Raw genomic sequence first — 22,842 nt, forward strand, 5'->3', positions numbered from 1 at the left:
AGAAAACAAGTTGTACCTTTGTAAATTTATTGCCTGATCTAAAAATGAAATTATTGGTCTTTCAAATCATATGGGTAACTATTTTAATAATGGAAAATTTGAACTGCAGCTTAAAGTTTTGAAAACATTAAAAACTATTTCAAAATATTTATGAACTCTTGGAATAACATGGGCACTTACATTCTCCCACACACATCATAAGAAGATACTTTTTCTAATCATAAATCATATTCTCTAGTTTCTGAATGTCACGTGTCTTTTCAAAGTATTTAAGATACACAGTATCTATTACTACATTGTCTTAGTATTTCCTTATTACCACAGCATATAACATAAATGAGTGATTTAAGTTGACAGGCGACAGTGACTAAAGGACCTTGCAGTGCCTGGAAAATAAAATTTCATACAATGGACTACAGGTATTTTTTTTTAAGGCCATTCTCAATTTTCCAGGAATTATAGTTTGGAAGAACAAGTAGTCCAGTAGGTTAAATCAGATAGTTGGGAATTTCAAAGTTCAGTTTCTCACAGCATTAAAGCTAGACATTTAGTCTGTTCTACCATAATAAAAATGCTACCCATCCCCCACATGATCTGGTCTATTTCAGATGTTTAAATTAGTGGATATTTGTTAATGAATGTTTAGAGATCTATAAATGGCAAATTTTATGTACTAATTTGTTCATAAACTCACGTTTCTACAAGGCCCCAGTTTTTATTATAAGTGGTTAGTTAACGTTTTCTAATGAAGCCATCTTACTTTAAAATTACTTTTTTAAAAAAAAAAATTGTAATACTTTATTTATAAGATTTATAGCTTAAGGACCATTGGACATTTATTACCATTCAATTAGTATATCTAAGGTAAAAAATAAACTTCCAGTAGGAAAAGTCGAATTGGATTTTTTTTTAAAAACCCATTTCATCAGCCATTATAATGTTACTATATAATTTTTCAAACTAAATATTTTTATTGATAATACACAAGATGGTATAGCTACTTTCTACTAAAATGTGAATTCAGTTGTAAGCAAATTAGAATTCTTTTAAATTAGAATTTAAAAAAATTTAAAGTAGAATTTTATAGAACAGTTATAATGTTCCTTGTTGTTTTATTTAATATTATACTATCATAGAGAGATATATGCTAGTATTAGTTTTGCTATTGTTAATGCCACATTAAGATGTAAACACCAATTTTATTTAAATTGATAATATATTTTATTTTATATAAATTGGAAATTTTGAACAGAATAGTTTATATTTAATGTTGTGTAGAACTACACCTTAGAAATTTAGAACAGAATAGTTTATATTTAATGTTGTGTAGAACTACACCTTAGAAATTTAGGAACAAATTTATCAGTCACTAAAGTCAGAATTTTGCATATTACTTTTTCATCATTTTGGATTCCAAGTTGATGGAATCTGGTTCACTAGCTCTTAATAAGCATGTTGAAAAAGTGTTCTGTGCTCGAATTAGTTTGGGAAGGGTTGAGTTAAACAAAGTTTAATATGTTTCTTTACTGTAAGATAACTCAAAAGCTGTCATTATGTGAAACCTTTAAGAGGGGAAGAGTGTACTTCCAAATACACTTTGGAATTTCCAAAAGTTTATTTTTGGAATTTGGTATTTCCAAAACTTTATTTGTTCATAAAAACGTTGTTACTTTCGTTTACTTTTGCCATATCTATAAACATTTCTTTGAAGAGCATTCCTTTTTCCTCTATAAAAGAAAGCAGTTGTTACCACATTTGAATGGCAGTTTGGTTATATTTACATGATCAATTAAAGGACAGATTTTCTCCTCATACATAATACAAGTTAGAGTCAGCTGGCTGTAATTACAGCTCCTGTGTCTTTGTTTAATCCCAAATGTAACAGTTATTACTTGGGGTTTTTAGGTTGACCAGAAAAAGGAATGTTTGTCACAGATGTATGTTTATGTATAATCATGATAGTCTATCCACAGTCAGGGTCCTGAAAGATTCTACCAAGTAATTCATCAGAAATAGTTCAGGAAGACTGCAGAACAACAGCTTGCAAAAAGTTGTGATGCTCTTCAAATGCCATAAAAGACATAATTTATATATTTTTTTCTGTTTTTGTGAGATAAAGTTAGAGATTTTTCGTGTTTTTACACGCTAAAACAATACTATTCTCCTGTTTAAGCCTCCAGTTGTGAAAATGCAACATTTTAAAATAATGTTTACTGGCAAATTCAGGAAGTCAGGCTGTAAAATGACCATTTTACTTTGAGTAAACAGGTGAAGAATGAAAGGTAAAATATTTGATACAGAATAGACTTTTTTTAAACTACAGGCTATAAATAAGGTGACTTAGACAAGAAAGATTTGGAGGGCTTCAGAGTCTTTCCTAGCTGTTAAAATTGTGTCAAGTACAGCTCTATGCCAAGTACTATTACCAAATTTTATTTAAAAGTAATTAAGCAGTTAAGGACTTATAACGTAGTTTTTTAAACTCCAAATTTTGATGTGGTAAAGTACAAATTAAATATACATTGAAAATGGACCCTTTAACATATACCAAATCAGTGTATACGTATACCATCAGATAGGATTATTGTGTGAAAAGAAATTGTTTTTCTGAATGAAAATTATTAATAATGATTATTTTGTCATTCTTTTGTACAAAAGGACTTAAGACATCAATATCAGTAATATGAAAATAGGAATCTTCATACATGCTTCTTGAACCATTTTGACTTAATGAACAAAATCTTAGTTCAATACGCTGCATAAACACATTACATATCAAAGTGCCTCTGTATAATGCTAATAATCCGAAAGCCATGAGTTCTCTGAACCCAACTAAGAAATCCCAGATTCTGTTCCCAAATTTTCTGATCAGTAATTTCAAGAATAACCTGAGTTGATAGGTCACCAAGAATAATTGCTGTAGGAAATATCATTAAATTGGGCTTATTTTGTAGTTTGATAAAATTCAGATATCCTGACTAATGCTAACCTTTATTATCTGTGAGAAGCTAAAGTCATTTCCATCCAAATTTTCTTCACCCATTTAAAATAGTATGATAATCAATATTAGTTTGAAATAACCAAATAGCCCATCATCTGTCTGTTTTAGACAAACAACTATTTATTTCACACAATAGAACAGAATAGAGTGATGATGTTGGATATTCCTCTCCTAATACTCTAGTTTGCCAGTGTCCTCTTTCAGATGCTACCTTTAAATCTCTTTTGCATCTAAGTTATATATAACAATTTTGGAAGGAAATTATGAATAATAAAAGTACAGATGCAGTTCATCCAAGGAGAACCACTTATGTACCATGTTTTAGGTTCTCCACTTCTTTTAACGCATCTAAGATAGACTTCGCTTTTTAATTTTTTTATTTTTTTGAGATGGAGTCTCACTCTCTGACCCAGGCTGGAGTGCAGCGATGTGGTCTCAGCTCACTGCAACCTCAGCCTCTGGGGTTCAAGTGATTCTCCTACCTCAGCCTCCCAAGTAGCTGGGATTACAGGGGCCCGCCACCACGCCTGGCTAATTTTTATATTTTTAGTAGAGACAAGGTTTCACCATGTTGGCCAAGCTGGTCTTGAACTCCTGACCTCAGGTGATCCACCCACCTCGGCCTCCCAAAGTGCTGGGATTACAGGCGAGAGCCACCGCGCCTGGCCGACTTGGCTTTTTTAGAAGTGTAATAACTGCATTATACTCTTGACTCAAATTGAGCTTGCAGACAACTTAGCTATTTTCCCCATGATGTTCACAAGGCAGTCCTACTTTATCTAGTAATTGTATAGTCTCACTTAAAAACAAAACAAAACCCCTCACATGCAGAACTTTACCCCATCCATCTGTGTTTCCTTCTGTTTTTCTCAGACTTAGCCAAACCAGTTGCAATGAGAGGTTTCTAGTGAACGATACCGCAAAGGTTGTGAGATGAGAGCGTGATTACTATGTTGACAGCTCAAGTTGGGAAGGGTATCATTTTAGAGAGAGATGATGATGATCTCAGTTTTCAGCCTGCTTCAGTTGCTAGTGGGGATGTCTAAATAGAGATGTTACAAAGGCAGTTAGAGATATGGGTCTGGACAGAGGATAAAAAGTCAAATGTACAGACAGATTTGTGATTTTAGGTGGTAATTAAAACTGTCAGAGTGTTTTGTATGGAGATGAAGCAGCTGTGGGAGGTGCTATTGCTTTCTCATATAAACTCAAGCAGAAGCTATTCACAGTGTCTTTAGCCCTTTCAGTAGTATGCACTTTTTAATCTCACTGACATCTCAGGACCTTTGAGGGACCTTTTAAGGGACAGTTTAGAGGATTCGTGAAATAATGAGTTTTATATTTGTGTTTTTTGAATTTTCATTCTAAGATTTATTCATTTATTAATCCTTGAGATTCATAGTATTGAAAAAAGTGATATTGATTTTGTTTGACATGCATCATTTTAGCTGTTTATAAAATGTCTAACTTATTTTTTAAAATTAATTAAAGCACATATTCTACTTCAGCAATTAATAAAACTTGAACTGTCTCCAGTTTAATGGATTAATTAATGGTTACTGAGAAACTATAAGGTAACAAATACCATGAAATTAAACATTCATTTTCTTTCCTTTAGGATACAAGAAATTGAGAACATGTTGCTTCGGGTGGTGGGAACTGAGTGGCTGGGGTCAGGGTGTGTAGGTGGTGGGTTGCCTTTTCACAGTATATTCTTTTGTGCTATTCAGATATTGAACCATGGAATGATTTTACCTTGGGAACAGATCAAAGAAATTTAAATTTTGAAAATTGCTTCATTTATTTTAAACATACGATTGTATTTTATGTAGAAAATATTGACACTTGAAGTTAGAAGTCATGATTTCACATCCTGTTTTCATCATTTCCTGGACAGCTGGCTTTTCACTTCTTTGAATTGCAGGTTCTCATTTGAAAATGAGGCTGACGATAGTTGCCCTGCATACCACGCAGGGTAATTATGAGTTATTTCATTCAACAAATATATCTGTGAGGCATATATTCTGCTAGGTGTGATGTGAGACATATTTCCACACCTTGGGGGATTTATTTTTAAGTGTCGAAGTAGACAAAATTTCAACCTATTGTGATGATGCAGATAAATATGCTATGAAGATACATAGACATAGGATCCACAGTGTCAGCTTGGGAGAGTGGAAGGATTGATGTTAGAGTGGTCCTCCTGGAAGACAGGACATTTATTTGAGTTAAGTTTTGAAGAATGAGTTGGTTGGGAGAGGATGAGGAGAGGAGACATTCCATTCAGAACAAGCAGCATCTCCAGCCCCATCTCATTTTATGTGTTTCTGGGTAGCACACTTTTGTTTTATTTTAAGTTTTGTTAGGAGAGGATACTGTAGCAGGTTCTTCCTTAGTTTTGCTGACTGTTGACATCTTAACTATAATTCTCAAGTTTGGGAACAGTGAAAAATCTCACTTAGGACTTTATAATGACCACAAGGATTAGTGGAAAATGACTAAAACTCACTGAATTTTAACTACATACATTGTACTGTATAGACCATTAGCACTAAATCATCAGCTTCTGATGTCAACTTTAGTTCTTCCATACTAAGGAACTAGTGAGAATTCTTAATTAATGCAGTTGACTTGCATTTTTCCAATTGACTTTTTTCTTCCTGCATCCAAGTAGTAAGTGGATACACTTCCTGGTGCCATATTGTTTCCTTTGAAGCACAGTGAAACTTCTTACCCCATAATGGTCTATAGATTTAGTATCTAGCTACTTAATTCCCACTCTCCATTAAGTTGCAGTTTATAGGCCTTGATATTTTACTATTCAACACCTAATATCCTGTAAGTTACAGAAATACTTTGAAAATGTGATGTAGATAGAAGGTAATATTATTTATTCTGAGTATTATCCTTTAGTAGCCACTGTGATTATTAAAAACAAAGTGGTCTTGGTTTGTTTTTTGTTTTTTTGAGACATAATTTCACTCTTGTTGCCCAGGCTGGAGTGCAGTTGTGCAATCTCAGCTCACCACAACCTCTGCCTCCTGGGTTTGAGGGCTTCTCCTGCCCCAGCCTCCCGAGTAGCTGGGATTACAGGCCTGCGCCACCTCGCCTGGCTAATTTTGTATTTTTTAGTAGAGACAGAGTTTCTCCATGTTGTTCAGGTTGGTCTGGAACTCCTGACCTCAGGTGATCTGCCGGCCTCAGCCTCCCGAAGTGCTGGGATTACAGGCGTAAGCCACTGCCCCCGGCCTTTTTTTTTTCTTTTGAGACAGAGTTTCGCTGTTGTTTGCCAGGCTGGAGTGTAATGGCATGATCTCAGCTCACTGCAACCTCCGCCTCTTGGTTTCAAGCGATTCTCCTGCCTCAGCCTCCCGAGTAGTTGGGATTACAGGCGTGCACCACTATGCCTGGCTAATTTTTTTATATTTTTACTAGAGACGGGGTTTTACCATGTTGGTCAGGGTAGCCTCGAACTCCTGACCTCAGGTGATCCGCCCACCTTGGCCTCCCAAAGTGCTGGGATTACAGGCGTGAGCCACTGCGCCCGACTAAAAGCAAAAACAAGTTTACACTGTTTTAAGTGTGAAATACAGACTTTTACACAAAATTTATATCGAAAAATTTTTAATATAGTGGAAAACATAAAACTGGGGATTGTATAGGTAATTTAATCTTACTTTCTTCATGTTTATTTGTAGATAGGGAAACAATAAGAGATACTTCAATTTCTAAATGATTTGTTTAGAATGAATTAGTCTCAAGTAGGAAAGCATTATTTCTGTACTTACAGAACAATCTTCTGCTGTTAGTGACTATCATTTTAGATGTTTTAGCTTCAAGTAACAGAAAACAAAACTGTATGTGGCTTAACTATAAGGATATTTATTATCGCCTGCAATAAGAAAACTAGAAGCAGTATGCTTTTACAGTTGGTTGATATAGTAATTCAGTACCATCATCAAAGACTGCAGTTCTCTGACTAGATTGACCTGTCTTTTTAGGCAGGATTTCCTCATGATCCCAAGGTGTCTGACACAAGTGGCAGGTGTCACACACAGGTGACAATGTCCAGGTGAGAAAATGGATTATATCCCACTTATGAGCAGTGGCAACCTTCTCAGAACCCCCAGCAGATGTCTCTTATGTAGCTTTGGCCAGAGTTGGGTCATTTGCACGTGCCTAAACTATCACTTGGAAAAGGGGGTAAAATCATTGTGATTGGTTTCTTCCTTTGAAGGGCATGACTTCTTGGCTGATCATAAGCAAAACTGGATTCTGTTGGCAAGTAAGAAGTGGAGGAATGGTTGCTGGGTAGGCACCTAACAATGCCTGCTGTAATTGAACACATTTAGACTTTTATGTTCAAATGTTTGAGAATTACTTAAATTAGTAGCTAAGGATATGGAGTTTAACAGTTCTTTGGCACTTAACAAATGTGAGAACTTGGACAAGGTACTGAAGCTCCATTAATTTTGAATTAGTAGTTACTAAAATGGGAATAATACTAGTACCTGTTTGGTTTGTTTTGAGGACTTAAATGATATATATGGCATTTAGCATGCCTTGGCACACTGCTTGGTTCATAGTAAGTGGTCAGTTTGTTGTTAGCTGCTTTTATCATCATATTTAATTTTTATTTATGTCAAGTGATTCAAGCTTTTGCCTAAATTCATTACATATTATATTTCATGATATACCAATATCATAACTGTCTGTCGAACTTCACCAAATGGCAAAAAAGTTTTAGGAGAGCAGATTTGTTGATGCCCGTTGGAAATGCTAAAACCTCAGATGTCATTCATCCAACCTAACTTCTTTCATCAGTGTTATCAATCTTTAGCTTAATTTCATTAGTAGTATCATTTTTTGATCAGCTTCCTGAAATACACTAACTTAGATTTTATTCATTTCTGAAATATTGATGTCTTCATTAACTTCTATTTTTATTGACTCTTTTAAAAACATTGTGGAGAGGCATAATTAAAAAGAGATTGTAAAATAGAGATAATACTACTTAAATAGGATCATAAGTATTAAATGCAATACAGTACCTAAAGGTCTGTTCATATAAGGCCCTCAATTTAAGTTTGTTCTTTTCCATAATCCCTCACACAACACAAATCTTAAATATACTGTTCGTTTCTTCAGAGACAGGAGAGTTTGTTATCAGCTATATCAGTAGAGGAGAACTGTATATAACAGGGAAAAGGAAATTATACTAGAGGCTTCAAACAGGGGGATTTAATACCTGTTTGAAGGAATTAATGACACAGGTGTTGGTATAATTTTTATAAAATGCCAAACTTTCATTAGTTGATCAGGAGTCATCTTACCCACTTTTTACAGCATGTTTTTTCTTAAACTAAATGTTATTAACTGCTTATTATGCTCTAGGCACTGTGGGAACTAGCCTGCCCAAAGAAGACTTTTTATAAATCCAGGTTAAATGGATTCTCTTTTTCACCAATTGCTTCATATTACAACCATAACCATTTGCTGCATGTGTGCTTTTGTGGGTGTGCGTGTGTGTGTGTCAGGGGGATGAGGTTCCTGGAGTTTCTAATTATTTTCATTTTTATAATTGAGAGAAAAAACATGACTTCTTTATTATATCATTAATATCTTCTACCTTATTACTCATTGTCTCTGTTCCTTAGAATCTATTCCATCCTTCTTAAAGATGTTTCCATAAGAGCTCACACTAAGATCCTCATTTAGACTGATTGTTTTTCAGGCCTATAGCACAGTGTTAACCTTGGGATGTATTTTTCCTTTGTTAGGGATTATGTTGACAAGGACTTCCTGGTTTCATGGCTTCTTTTCTTGATTTTCGTCTTCAATTTGCTGGAGTACATTAAGTAAATTTCTCAGGTGACATAGTAGATCAACTTTTTACATTTTTATGTAACTAAAAATAGATCCCTTGGCCTATAACTTCTTTCATCAGTTATTTACATAGCTTATTGCCTCTTTGAAATCTTAACTCATGTGTCCTCTTCTCAAAGAGACAATCCTATTTTAAATTGCAAACCCTCTGTATTACCAGTCCTCCTTCACGGCTTTTTCTCCATAGCACTTTTCACAATCTAACATGTTACATATTTTGCTTATTTAATTTTATTTCCCCACTAAAAAGTGCCATAGGGCAGGGATTTTTGTAGTTCATTGCTGTATCCTTGATATATAAAATCATACCTGGCACATAGTAGCCCTTTAATAAATAATTGTTGGCCGGGTGCAGTGGCTCACGTCTGTAATCCCAGCACTTTGGGAGGTCGAGGTGGGCGGATCACAAGGTCAGGAGATTGAGACCATCCTGGCTAACACGGTGAAACCCCGTCTCTACTAGAAATACAAAAAATTAGCCGGCCGTGGTGGCAGGTGCCTGTAGTCCCAGCTACCCGGGAGGCTGAGGCAGGAGAATGGCATGAACCTGGGAGGCGGAGCTTGCAGTAGGCTGAGATTGCGCCACTGCACTCCAGCTTGGGCGACAGAGACAGACTCCATCTCAAAATAATAATAATAATAATAATAATAGTTAAGTCAGTTAATGAATTTTCTTCTCCACCTTTTATTATAGTTATAAATCCAGGTTATAAATCATTTTCTCTCAAAACTTTGAAGGGATTGCACCATCTTCTGATATCTACTGTTATTAATGAGAAGTGTAAGTCAATCTGATTCTTCCTTTTACAGATGACCTATTCTCTTTTTGAAAGCTTTAATTTTTATGGAGCTCTGGAAATTCTTTTTTTGTTTGTTTTTTTTGAGATGGAGTCTCACTCTGTTGCCCAGGCTGGAGTGCAGTGGTACGATCTTGGCTCACTGCAGCCTCCGCCTCCCGGGTTCAAGCGATTCTCCTGGCTCAGCCTCCCAAGTAGCTGGGATTACAGGCACCTGCCACCACACCTGACTAATTTTTGTATTTTTAGTAGAGATGGGTTTCACCATGTTGGGCAGGCTGATCTCGAACTCCTGACCTCGAGTGATCCTCCCACCTTGACCTCCCAGAAGTGCTGGGATTACAGGCGTTGAGCCACTGGAAATTCTTAATGTACATAGATGGGGTTTTTGTTTTTTTTTTCAATGGATTCTGTGTGCGTCTAAAAGGCACTTATGAGGCCCTTTCAGTTAAGATTGCTTTTCTTTTCCAGCTTTGGGAAATTTTATTCTTTTAAAAAAAAAAATCTTTACTTGCTTTGTTTCTGTTCTGTCTATAACTCCTGTGGGTTATATAATGAACCTATCAGATTTATCTTATTTTCCTGTGGTGTTTCATTTCTCTCATTTTAATTTTACTTTGCTGTGGTGTAAACTTTAATATGCTTATTAATGTTTAAATAGTTAAATTTGGCTTATTTTCTTTGACTAAAATAAAAAATCATAGTAGGCTGAAATAGTAGATTGATTTAATATTTGCATTTTGTCATTCACTAATAACTAATGACAAAGTTTGACTTACCACATTATTAGAAAAAGTAATTGTTAAGAAATGATCACTGGTTGACTGGAAAAGGAGTTAATTTCACATTATGCACTATGTATTTAAAATATTTTTTTAGGAAGAAAATATTTCATGTCTATAAAATTTGTAGGTAGGGATGCTCATCACAGTATTATTTATAATAAGGGAATGGCTTAAATATCCAGTAGGATAATACTTCAATATGCTGTCATCTCAGTATTATGAAATACTTCACAATCACTAACAGCTGTATTTTCAAAGAACATTTAGTGACATTGGAAGTGATTATTATCCAAATTATTGTTATTTATTAGTATTATTATATATTTTTTGAGATAGTCTTGCTCTGTTATTCAGGCTGGAATGCAGTGGCACAATTATAGCTTACTGCATCCTTGACTCCCTAGGCTCCAGGGATCCTCCCACCTCAGACTCCTGAGTAGCTGGAACTACAAAGGCATGCCACCATGCCTGGCTAATTTTTAAAAATTTTTTGTAGAGACAAAATCTCGCCGTGTTGCCCAGGTTGGTCTCAGACTCCTGGCCTCAAGTGGTCCTCCTGCCTCAGCCTCCCAAAGTGTTGGGATTACAGGTGTGAGCCGCTGTACCTGGCCCAAATTATTTTTTTATATATCTAAATATAAATTTTCACACACACATGTTGAGAGAAAAAGACTACTGGACAGTACTCAAAATGTTAATACAGGTCCATAATCCCTTACTTTGAAAACCCGTGGGCCCATATGTGTTTGTGAATTCCAAATCTTTCAAATTTTATAAAAGTAATATATATTTCCATAATAGCATCTAGAGAAGTGCTCTACAATCATACACATTAATATTTCTGCAGTGAAACGTAACTATTCACATTAGATGGTACACATAAATTCTATAAATCATTTTATCTCATTTGAGGTTACACTTTGCTGCTAAATGAGTTTGTTTCAAACAATAAACAATGTTCTTTTTTTAAAACTTCTTTGGGTTTCAAAATTATGTGTATTTTGAATCTGTAGTGATTATGAGTGATTTTTAAAATTTTGTTTTTTTATAATTTTTTATAAATATGTACATATGTACATTACAGAAAAATATCTTAATACAAATTTTAAAATACATACTTGTCTTCAGTTTTCTTATTAAATCTTAGCCTTTCCTGCAAACGAGAGGAGCCAAATTCACCAGAAGATACTAATTCGTTGATTCAACAAATATTTATCCAGTAAATACTAGAGAGAAAACTAATACTATTTTAATAAGCATAAAGATGCTCAGCCTTATTACAGAAATATTTCAAACCATAATAGAAATACTATATCACACTCCTCTGATTGTCAGAAATTTAATAATTCTGACAATCCCAATTCACCAGGATGCCAAGAAGTAGGAAATTTCATACACTACAGGTTGTATGTCAACTGATAAAACTACTTTGGAAAGCAATTTGATGATATTTAGTGAAGTAGAAGTTGTGTATATACTGTATAAAACCTCTTTAGCATCATCTGACTTGTCATCAGTGCATTGATTTGTACTGTTTAAGAGTGGAACCTTTATTATTTCTCATACCACATCTTACCCTAGCCTTTATTCACTATAATTTTACATGCTTGCATTATTGGGTTCTCACTAACTGAGTGATTTTTTTTTTCTTTTTCAGGGCAACACATGCTATTCAATAACTTGTTTCCTGGGCCTTTTCACAAAATATGACTTTTTAAGCAAAAACGTAACTTGTATTTATTTTGATATTCCAATAACCATGCAAATACGCAGCACCTTTACTTATCCCATGTGATAGGTAGTTAAGTAACTCTTTAATGTTGCTGGAGCCATTGCTGCTGTTTTCCATAGACAAGCACAATGAAGTAGGATGACTTGGATTACCAGTCAGAATTATCTGTGGGCTTAGGCATAGAATCCTCCTCTTCTGTTGTATACTTCTTCAAAAGTTACCATGTTGTTCTTATTGCTCAATTTTTGTGAATCACTTTTTTTCTGCTTCAGGATTGTTTTATAAATATATATTTCTATCTTTAAATTGAAAATGTTAAAAGACAGTAGTGAGATTTCTAGACTCAATTTTTTATTCATTCAACCAACATTGAGTGCCTACTATGTAGGAAGATCAATTAAACAATATGAATACAACCTTATCCTCTCTTCAAGGAACTTAAGACCTAGCAAGTAAATGGCTTCGGTGTAGTGTGTTAATGCTGATATAATTAAGTAGATGATGGACAGAATTAATTGGAAGTCTTTCAAGTCAGGGGTCAGCAACCCTTTTTTGTAAAGGACCAGATATTATATTTTAGGTTTTGCAGGCCATATGGTTCTTCTATCACAACTACTCTTCTCTGCTCTTATAGCATGAAAACAGCCATACATGATACATAAATGAATGAGTATAGCTGTGTTCCAATAAAACTTTATTTATGGATATTAAATTTGAATTCTGTATTTTCATATGACAAATCTTTTAAAAAATTTTTAGCCATTCAAAAATGTAAAAACTGTTCATAGCTCTGAGACTATACAAAAACAGATGATCGACCAGATTTGGCTCCCTGGCCATAGTTTGCCTACCCCTGTTTAAGTCTTTGAATTATAAGATGATATGGAATGGGCCTCTCTTTAATAGCCTATCCAATTCCAGCTACTTCATTACTAGGGGAATTTAGTCACATACCAGGTTTAGAAGTATTGAAAGTCTCATTGCTAATCCAGTAGTTTCTGAATGTCCTTGATATTCTGAATAATGATCATGATTATATAATGATAGTGATAATAAAACAACAATAATAATACTGTTGCGTTGATAATATGCACACAGGTCCCAAACTCAAAGGCGTGCAAAGGCCAAGTGTAATGCCTGACTGTTAAGGAAACAGGGAGTTATGTGAATTGAGGCAAGGGAATAGCATGTGACCCATCTATAGGAGACAACAGCCACCACTTAGCTCCAGCCAGTAGTGGGAATGCAGCCCTCATGTTTCCTGATGAAAACATCCAAGAGAAGCCAGAAATTCAGATGTATATGTCAAATCTCCCAGCTTTTTAATGTGACAACATTTTTTTTAAACAAATATTCTTTGTTTTTAACATTGTGAGTCAAATAAAATCATCTTTAGGTTTCATTTAAGCAGGCTGGCAATTTGCCATCTCTGTCCTAACAAGTTTCTTTTACTATTTAAAGGGAACTTTTTTAGAGAAATATCTTTTGTGATATGCATTAATGATTTTATTTTAAAATATTATATCTCAAAGTATATTTTAATATTGAAAATTATTGTTAAAACAATTTTAAATTATAAATCAAATGCAGATTTCTGTATCTGACATTCACATGTTTCTGTTGTCATGCTTGAATGTATCAGTACTTGCAGCTTTCCCCTGAAGCTGACTTTGTGGTCACAGCTTTTTTTTCCTTTTTGCCAACAGCTTTATTGAGATATAATTCACATACCATACAATTAACCCATTTTAAGTCTACAGTTTACTGGCTTTTAGTAGATTCACAGAGTTGTGCAACTATCACCACAATCATTTTTAGAACATGTTTCTTACCCCAAAAGAAACCTTACACCCTTTAGCTATCACCTTTCCAATTCCCCTGTTGTCCCCAGTCCTAAGCAACCACTAATCTACTTTACGTTTCTATAGATTTGCCCGTTCTGGATATGTCCTGTAATAAAATCATACAATATGTAGCCTTTTATGTCAGGCTTCTTTTTTACTTAGCATGTTTTCAGGGTTCATCCATGTTGTGGCTTGAATCAGCACTTTATGTTTTTTTGTTGCCCAATATTCTGTTTGCTGGATATACCACATTTTCCATTGGTTATTGGACTTCCACATTTTGCCTGTCTTGCATAATGTTGCTGTAAACATCCATAGACATGTTTTCTGTGGGCAAATATTTTTATTTTTCTAGGGTATGTACCTAGAAATGGAATTGTCAGGACATATGGTTACTCTGTTTAACTTTTTGAGGAATAGTTAAACTTCCCTAAAGCTACTATACCAATTTTGATTGCCATCAGCAATGTTTGATGGCTCCAGTTTCTCTGCATCCTTGCCATCTTGCCAACAGCCAGATGGAGAAAGCTATTTTTATTACATATGGGCTATGAAAGCTTTTTCTTCTGCTCTTTAGATACTGTGTATATAGGAATGTTAATATTTTCTTAGACTATACTTTTATATTACAACTTTAAACAACCAGAATTAGGGAAGATTGAGCTATTATGATTAATATAATTTGGATTATCTGTGGGATAATCAGTAGAACTTTGTATTGCAGTATTTCTTATTGTTGAAACTTTTCCCGATGTACTTCTTTTAAAATACTTTTTCTTACTTTAGTAAGTAAATACTAGTTTGTTTCCACCACTTGTCTGTGACAGAACTGCATCTATCCCAGCTCCTTGCACAAGGGAAGTCTGGCATAAAATTAAACGCACAATAAATACTTGTTAAACGATTTTGTTGTTAAAAAATAATCCAGTCTTTCTTTGTTTTGGATTTGACATGCAATCTACTGAATTTTCCCCTGCCAGTAAACTGAGCTTTTATCATTGTGCTGTTTCAGATACATGTATAAAGGTTTGGAAGACATATTTAAAAAAAAAAAAAAAGACAGTTGTATTAATATATATTGGTATATACTAATTTTGAGTATCGCTTTCACATTGTAATTATAATATACTGAAGTGGGTTTTTAATTTAAAAATTAAGAATTTCATGGTTTGGGCCAGGCACGGTGGCTCATGCCTGTAATCCCAGCACTTTGGGAGGCCGAGGCTGGTGGATCACAAGGTCAGGAGATTGAGACCATCCTGGCTAACATGGTGAAACCCCATCTCTACTAAAAATACAAAATATTAGCCGGGCGTGGTGACGGGTGCCTGTAGTCTCAGCTACTCGGGAGGCTGAGGCAGGAGAATGGCATGAACCCGGGAGGCAGAGCTTGCAGTGAGCCAAGATCTCGCCACTGCACTCCAGCCTGGGAGACAGAGCGAGACTGTCTCAAAGAAAAAAAAGAATTTCATGCTTTGATAGATTGCACTTACGTTAGGCAGGTATAGGACTTAAGAGCATGAGGATCATGCTTATATTTATGACTAAACTATTTTTCTTCTGTTCCTTCCTCCCCCCATCTAGTATATCTACTTTGGTATTTTAAATATAATATGTTTTATATTTACACAGTTTCTTTCTTATGGTCTGGAGAGAAAGCTAATTTTCTAAAACATTTTTGGCTTTTTTATAGGTTGGTCAAAGAAAAAGTGATGTATGAAAAAGAGGCAAAACAACAAGAAGAAAAGATTGAAAAAATGAGAGCTGAAGATGGTGAAAATTATGACATTAAAAAGCAGGTAAAATTATATCATAAATAACAATAGCTAACATTTACAGAATGCCATATTAACTAATGTAGTTTTTACAGTAGTCCTCTGACTGAGATTATATTATTATTTACTTCTTTACTATTAAAACTTCCATTTAAAGATAAGGAAACTCAAACACAGGTTAAATAACTGCGCAAATCACATAGTTGTTAAGTGACATAGCTGAGGTTTTGTTTTGTTTTGTTTTGTTTGAAACAGGGCCTCACTCTGTCATCCAGGCTGGAGTGCAGTGGTGTGATCATGGCTCATTGCAGCCTTGACCTCTTGGCTCAAGCAGTTCTCCCACCTCAACTCTCTAAAGTGCTGGGATTACAGGCATGAGCCACCACACCTGGCATAGCTAAGATTTGAACACAGGCATTCTGGCTCTAGTATCTGTACTCTTAACCGCTAAATTCTACTGTCTTTTCCAATTTTAAGTATCAAATATAAAAATGGACTAATCTTATATTAATTATATATTTAGATTCACAAATATTGTCTCCACACTGATGTGAAGACTACAAAAATAAAATATGCATTGCACTTTGCAATGGCTACTTCTGATTGTCTTCATGACAAATTTCAGTGGCCTTAACATTGCATACGAGGCTCTTCTTGATTTTGAATCAAGAAATGAGGTTACATCTGCTTATCTAACCTCATTTCTTACCAATCCCTATCTCAACCTCTTAGGTGGCTTATAGCTCCCTGAACATGCCCTTTCTTCTTTGCCTCTGAAATTTTGCATGTCTGGGATGCTCTTACTCCTGGCCTTACCTACCCTCTCCTTATTAATTTCTGTCCTTCCTTGAGGTCTCTTCTACTCTCACCTCATACTGAGTTAGGTGCCCCTCCTTTTTGCTCCCATAACACTTTCTTTATTCCCATCATAGCATATATTGAACATTCATTCTCAGCTGACACTTGCTTCATAATTCCTTGAGAAAATAGAGGCCATTAGGGAACTTTCTCATATTCTTACGACAAAATCTGTCAACCTATCTGCATCTGTACCTATACCACTTTCCTTCCTGTAAGAGTGGACTATGTGCCCTAGCCCTTGTTATAACTATCAGTGACATTGTTATTACTCTTTTTTCCCTCATCTTAAATACCTCAATAGCATCTGACACAAGTTACCACTTTCACCTTGAAACTTGACATATCCTCTGAGGTGTTCAAAATTAAAATCTTGATTTCACACTACTCCAACCTACTCTCCCAAACAAAAAACAATTTCTTCTTTCTTTTTCCTCATCTCAGTGAATGGGTACCTCCACTAATCCAGATACTCAGGCCAAAAATTTAGTTGGTCCCTTCTTGATATTTTTATCTCTTTCTCATAACCAGCTCTAATATCAGCATCATCTCCTATTTCTTTTTCTCTTTTCTTTCTTTTTTTTTTTTTTTTTAAGATGGAGTCTTGCTGTGTCACCCAGGCTGGAGTGCAGTGGTGCAATCTTGGCTCACTGCAACCTTTGCCTCCTGGCTCAGCTGATTTTCCTGCCTCAGCCTCCCAAGAAGCTGGGATTAACAGGCATGCACCACCACGCCCAGCTAATTTTGTATTTTTAGTAGAGACGGGGTTTTGTCATGTTGGCCAGGCTGTTGAACTCCTGACCTCAGGCGATCTGCCTACCTTAGCCTCCCAAAGTGCTGGGATTACAGGGGTGAGCCACCGCACCCAGCCAGCACCTCCTATTTCTTACTCCCTCTATTTTTCTCTCTGTTGCCATTGTTCTAGTCTGGTCCACTATCATGTCTTGCTAGTACTATTTATTGCAGAAGCCTCCCTGTTGGCATACTTCTTTCACCAGGAATGGGACATCCTCCATTCCTTCCCCACCACAACAACTAAATAAATCTCTATAGAATGTACCTCAGATCACTTGGTCTTCTACTTAAAATCTAGTGTCAGATGCATTTAAAATAATTTCCAGATGACAGTTTAAAAAAAGGAGAATGTGAGCCAGCTTGTACAGACTATATCTTAAAATTTATTTTTAAAATCAGCTTTATGAACTCACAGTCATTTTTGCCATGTAAATCGTGGCATAATTGGTAATCACACTTAACTCAGCCTTTATTCAGCAAAATCAATCAATCATTTAAAATAGAATTTTTTGTAGGGAGTTGCTTTCTGCCGTGCAAAAGAAATGCAGCAGCAGCTGAAACAACCTGTTGGCTGTGTCTTCCCTTGGCTATCTAGGAAGATAGCTTTCTTATTTTATTAAGCTTTTAGGAGAGGCCATCTTCCTTTATCTGTGATACAGCACTGTGTGTATAAAAGACATTTGTGTGTCAGATACTCATAAATTGAGGGAGGATTAGTAAACAGATGTGTAGATATAGTATGTCCCCTTTATTTTTTAATATTAATAAATTATATTGGGCAGTGGGATCTCTCTGTGATGCCCAAGCCGGAGTACAGTGGTGTGATCCTAGCTCACTGTTACTGCCTCAAACTCCTGGGTTCAAGTGATCCTCCCACCTCAGCCTCCAGAGTAGCTGGGACTACAGATGTGTGCTACCATGCCTGGCCAATTTTTAAATTTTTTATAGAGACAGGGTCTTACTTTCTTGTTTAGGCTGGTCTTCAACTCCTGGCCTCCAGTGATCCTCCCACCCCAGCCTCTCAGAGTCCTGGGATGATAAGCGTGAGCCCCCCCACCTGGCCTTGTCCGCCTTTATGAACTAACGACCCTTCATAAGGATTTACATATGGAATGTAACTTTTTATTCTTAAAATTATGATATATACTGCTTTTGTACCTCTTTCACTCTTAAGTCTTCTATTGTTTTCCTACATCTAGTGGGAAAATATTATGACACAGTATATAACTTTATTTCATCCAGGTCCTTCTTGGACTTCATCAGCTTGTTTTCCCAGTCATGTAGCTAGTGACCTCATTTAGTCTTTTTCTTTGCCCTGCTTTTTTTCACCATCAATAATGTATTTTAAAATAGTCCTATAGCTAAAATAGGAGTTATCAGTTACATGGAGCAGAGGAATAAATGTGTTCCCTTTCTAAATAAAATTTTACAAATAAAGTTATGGGTTATCACAGAACCTGTTTTATTTCATTTATAGTTATGTATGTATCATCTTTCAATGAAATCACTACTTTATAGGTAAAGATTAACTACTGAATCCTGTGTTGTAATTGTCATTTGAAAATACCAGCCACACACTAGTTACATTACTGACTGCATACACAGATGTAAAAGGGGAAAAAAAATTGTTCAAAAGTTGTTTCTACCCTCAGACATGTTAAAATTCTCTTTTTGGTCATAGGTATCATATTTTTTAACAGGATTTGTTAGATTCATAGCCAACTTAGTACTTATTCAGAAATAACATTTCATATCTGATTACAGAACCATAGTTGTTTCTGTTTGCTTCTGTTGTCACCCTACCATGTATATAGTTGTCAATTGCAGTTTTGTTTTAGAGTTTCCTAAAAACTTGTCTTTAGCCAACCTACATACGTTTCTTAATTTCTTTTCCCTGGCTTAGCTATATTGTGGCCATTCATTTTTTTTATCATATACAATGGGTGTTGCATAACCAAAAGGACTGCTCTGTTTGTGATTGCCTGGGACTTTAAGTTCAGCAATGGTTTTCTTAACATTTATTGTGCCTTTCATAGAAAATATCAAGAAAGCCAAGTGCTGCATTTTGTGGGTTTTCTACACTTCTCCCTAGATTTCTTCCTCTTCTGAGCTAAACACTATCCTCAGTCACTTCTCACTACTTTGGCTCTTCTCTCACTTGGATCCGTTTTGCTCTGGCTTTCCTACTTCTTCTAAATTGGCTGTATTTTAAGCACACAGTTAAGGTGCTATCTCTTATTCTCTACCAAACTCTTACCTGAAGATGGTTGCCAAAAATCAGGGGACAGTCCCTCTGTTGGACTAGGTATAATTTTGGTTCTTTTAAAATAAGTAATTAGGCCAGGTGCAGTGGCTCACGTCTGTAATCCTAGCCCTTTGGGAGGCCAAGCTGGGTAGATCACTTGAGCCCAGAATTTGAGACTAGCCTGGGGCTAGCTTGTTTGCATTAGTCCGTTTTCACACTGCTATATAGAACTACCTGAGACTGGGTAACTTATAAAGAAAAAAGGTTTACTTGACTCACAGTTCCACATGGCTGGGGAGACCTCAGGAAACTTATAATCATGGCAGAATGTGAAGGGGAAGCAAGCACCTTCTTCACAAGGTGGCAGGAGAGAGAGAGAGAAAGAGAACAAGTGGGAAGTGCCCCACTTTTAAACCCTCTGATCTCATGAGAACTCACTCACTATCAGAGCATATAGGAAACCGCCCCTATAATCCAATCACCTCCCACCAGGTCCCTCCCTAACATGTATGGATTACAATTCAAGATGAGATTGTGTGGGGACACAGAGTAAAACCATATCAAAGGTGAAACTCTGTCTCTACAAAAAATAAAAAAATTTTATTAGAATACAAAAAATTAGCTGGGTGTGGTGGTGTGCACCCAAAAGTCCCAGCCACCTGGGAGGCTGAGGTAAGAGGATCACCTGAGCTCAGGAGGTCAAGGCTGCAGTGAGCCATGATCATGCCACTGTACTCCAGCCTGGGTGACAGAGTGAGGCCTTGTCTCAAAAAATACATAAAATAAAATAGAAAATTTAAAAATAAGCAACTAGGTAAAAGTTTTCAGGAGGCTAGAATATCAGTCAATTAAAGATTTATTCTGTCTTTTTTTATTTTCTGGCTAAACAATATAACACGTCATTCAAATATTGCCCAAATTGATTTTAGCCTTCTGCTTCTGATATCTCTCTTCTTCTCCACCAATTAGGGTTGGGTACAGAGGGTTTTGCCCTCACTTGGTAAAGCTTTCTGGTTTGTTTTTCAACCTATCCTGGGGCATAATGATTGGCAGTAATGACACTCAGTCAGACATATCTCTCTCATTTCTCCTGAGGCACAACTTATCTCTTAGGTTCCAGAAGTAATAAGACAAACTGGTATAATTTTTGGACAAAGAGTTCTCTGTTTTCTCACAAAAGAGTTTTCACAAAAGCTTTGCAATTATTGCATATAGTTACAGTAATGTAAAATTCATCTTTTTGAAAAAGATGTATATGCTTTTTTTTACTCTTTGAAACAAGAGTGAACATTTACAATGACATGTTTCTATGTTTTTCCTAAAAATAAAGGGGAAATGTTTTTCATTAAATATATGGAAAATATTAGGAGGCTTCAGTCAACAAAGAAGATCCCCCTTTGACCAGGAGTGTCTCACAAGGCTGATCCTCAAAGAAAAACCCAGATTTTCTTTTAATCAGTAGTAAAAATATGGAAAATAACTTACAATCATCCAAGAAAATGTGTTTGTCTCTTGGTACATATATGCAGGCTTATAGAAGGTAATACACTTGCTTTTTAAATTTCTTGTTATAGATTTCACAGGAAATTCCAAAAGATATTCAAAGAGGTGTCGTTACATCCTTCATCCTTCCTTCCCCAATGTTAGTATCTTGTATAAATATAATACAGTATTCAAACCATGAAGTTTGCCTTAGTACACCACAGAGCTTACTCATATTTCACTAGTTATACCTGCGCTCATTTGTGTGTTTGCATGTATAGTTCTCTGCAGTAGCATGTGCAGCAACCAATCAAGATGGAGAACTGTTCCATCGCAAAGCTCCCTCTTGCCACTTCTTTGTAGCCACCCAATCCTCTCTGCTCCCAAAACCCTAAATAATTACACTGCCTCAAGAATGTCACATAACGTAGAATGGAATCTACAGTATGTAACCTTTTAAAATTGGCTTTTTCTATTTTATATAATTCCCTTTAGGTCCATTGAAGTTACTGAGTGTATCAATAGTTTGTTCTTTATTACTGCTAAGTAGTATTCCATGGTTTGGATGTACTAACATTTAACCTTTGATGAACATTTGGATTGTTTCCAGGTTTTTGCTGTTGTGAGAAAAGCTGCTGTGAACGTTCATGTACAGTTTTGATGTGAACATAGGTTTTATTTTATTTTATTATTTCTGTAGGTTTTGGGGGCACAGGTGGTATTTGGTTACAAGAGTAAGTTCTTTAGTGGTGATTTTTGAGATTTTGGTGCACCCATCACCCAAGCAGTGTACACTGTACCTGATTTGTAGTCTTTTATCCCTCACCCCATTCCCACCCTTTCCCTCTGAGTCCCCAAGGTCTGTTGTGTCATTCTTACGCCTTTGCATCCTCATAGCTTAGCTCCCACTTATAAGTGAGAACATATGATGTTTCCTTTTCCATTCCTGAGTTACGTCACTTAGACTAATAGTCTCCAGTCCCATCCAACTTGCTGCAAATGCCATTAACTCATTCCTTTTTATGGCTGAGGTAGTATTCCATCATATATATATCTATATATACTGAGTTACCTCACTTACAGTAAGTCTCCAGTCCCGTCCAAGTTGCTGCAAATGCCATTAACTCATTGCTTTTTGTGGCTGAGTAGTATTCCATCATATATATATATATATATATATATATATATATATATATATGCATGCCACAGTTTATCCACTTGTTGATTGATGGACATTCGGGTTGGTTCCACATTTTTGCAGTTGTGAATTGTGCTGCTATAAATGTGTGCAAGTATCTTTTTCATATAATGACTTCTTTTCCTCTGGGTAGATACCCAATAGGAATTGCTGGATCAAATGGTAGTCCTACTTTTAGTTCTTTAAGGAATCTCCACACGAATGTGCTAGTTTACATTCCCAGCAGCAGTGTAGAAGTTGTTCCCTGTTCACCACATCCACACCAACATCTATTATTTTTTTATTTTTAGATTTTGATCGTTCTTGCAGGAATAAGGTGGTTATTGCATTGTGGTTTTGATTTGCATTTCCCTGATCATTAGTGTTGAGCATTTTTTCATATATTTGTTGGCCATTTATATGTCTTCTTTTGAGAATTGTCTATTCATATCGTTAGCCCACTTT

General features: G+C 35.7%; 1 protein-coding gene across 2 annotated transcripts in view; it reads left to right on the top strand.

Annotated features, from left to right (window-relative positions):
- TBCA (tubulin folding cofactor A) overlaps positions 1-22,842 on the top strand; it is an 84,506-nt gene that overhangs the window by 51,652 nt on the left and 10,012 nt on the right. For both annotated transcript variants that reach the window (XM_001142906.6, XM_054684282.2), the window contains exon 2: positions 15,739-15,844. In XM_001142906.6, coding sequence (XP_001142906.1) covers positions 15,739-15,844 — 106 coding nt within the window. The remainder of the gene's footprint in view (positions 1-15,738; positions 15,845-22,842) is intronic.

This window comes from Pan troglodytes, chromosome 4, assembly GCF_028858775.2.
Source record: "Pan troglodytes isolate AG18354 chromosome 4, NHGRI_mPanTro3-v2.0_pri, whole genome shotgun sequence".
NCBI lineage: Eukaryota > Metazoa > Chordata > Mammalia > Primates > Hominidae > Pan > Pan troglodytes.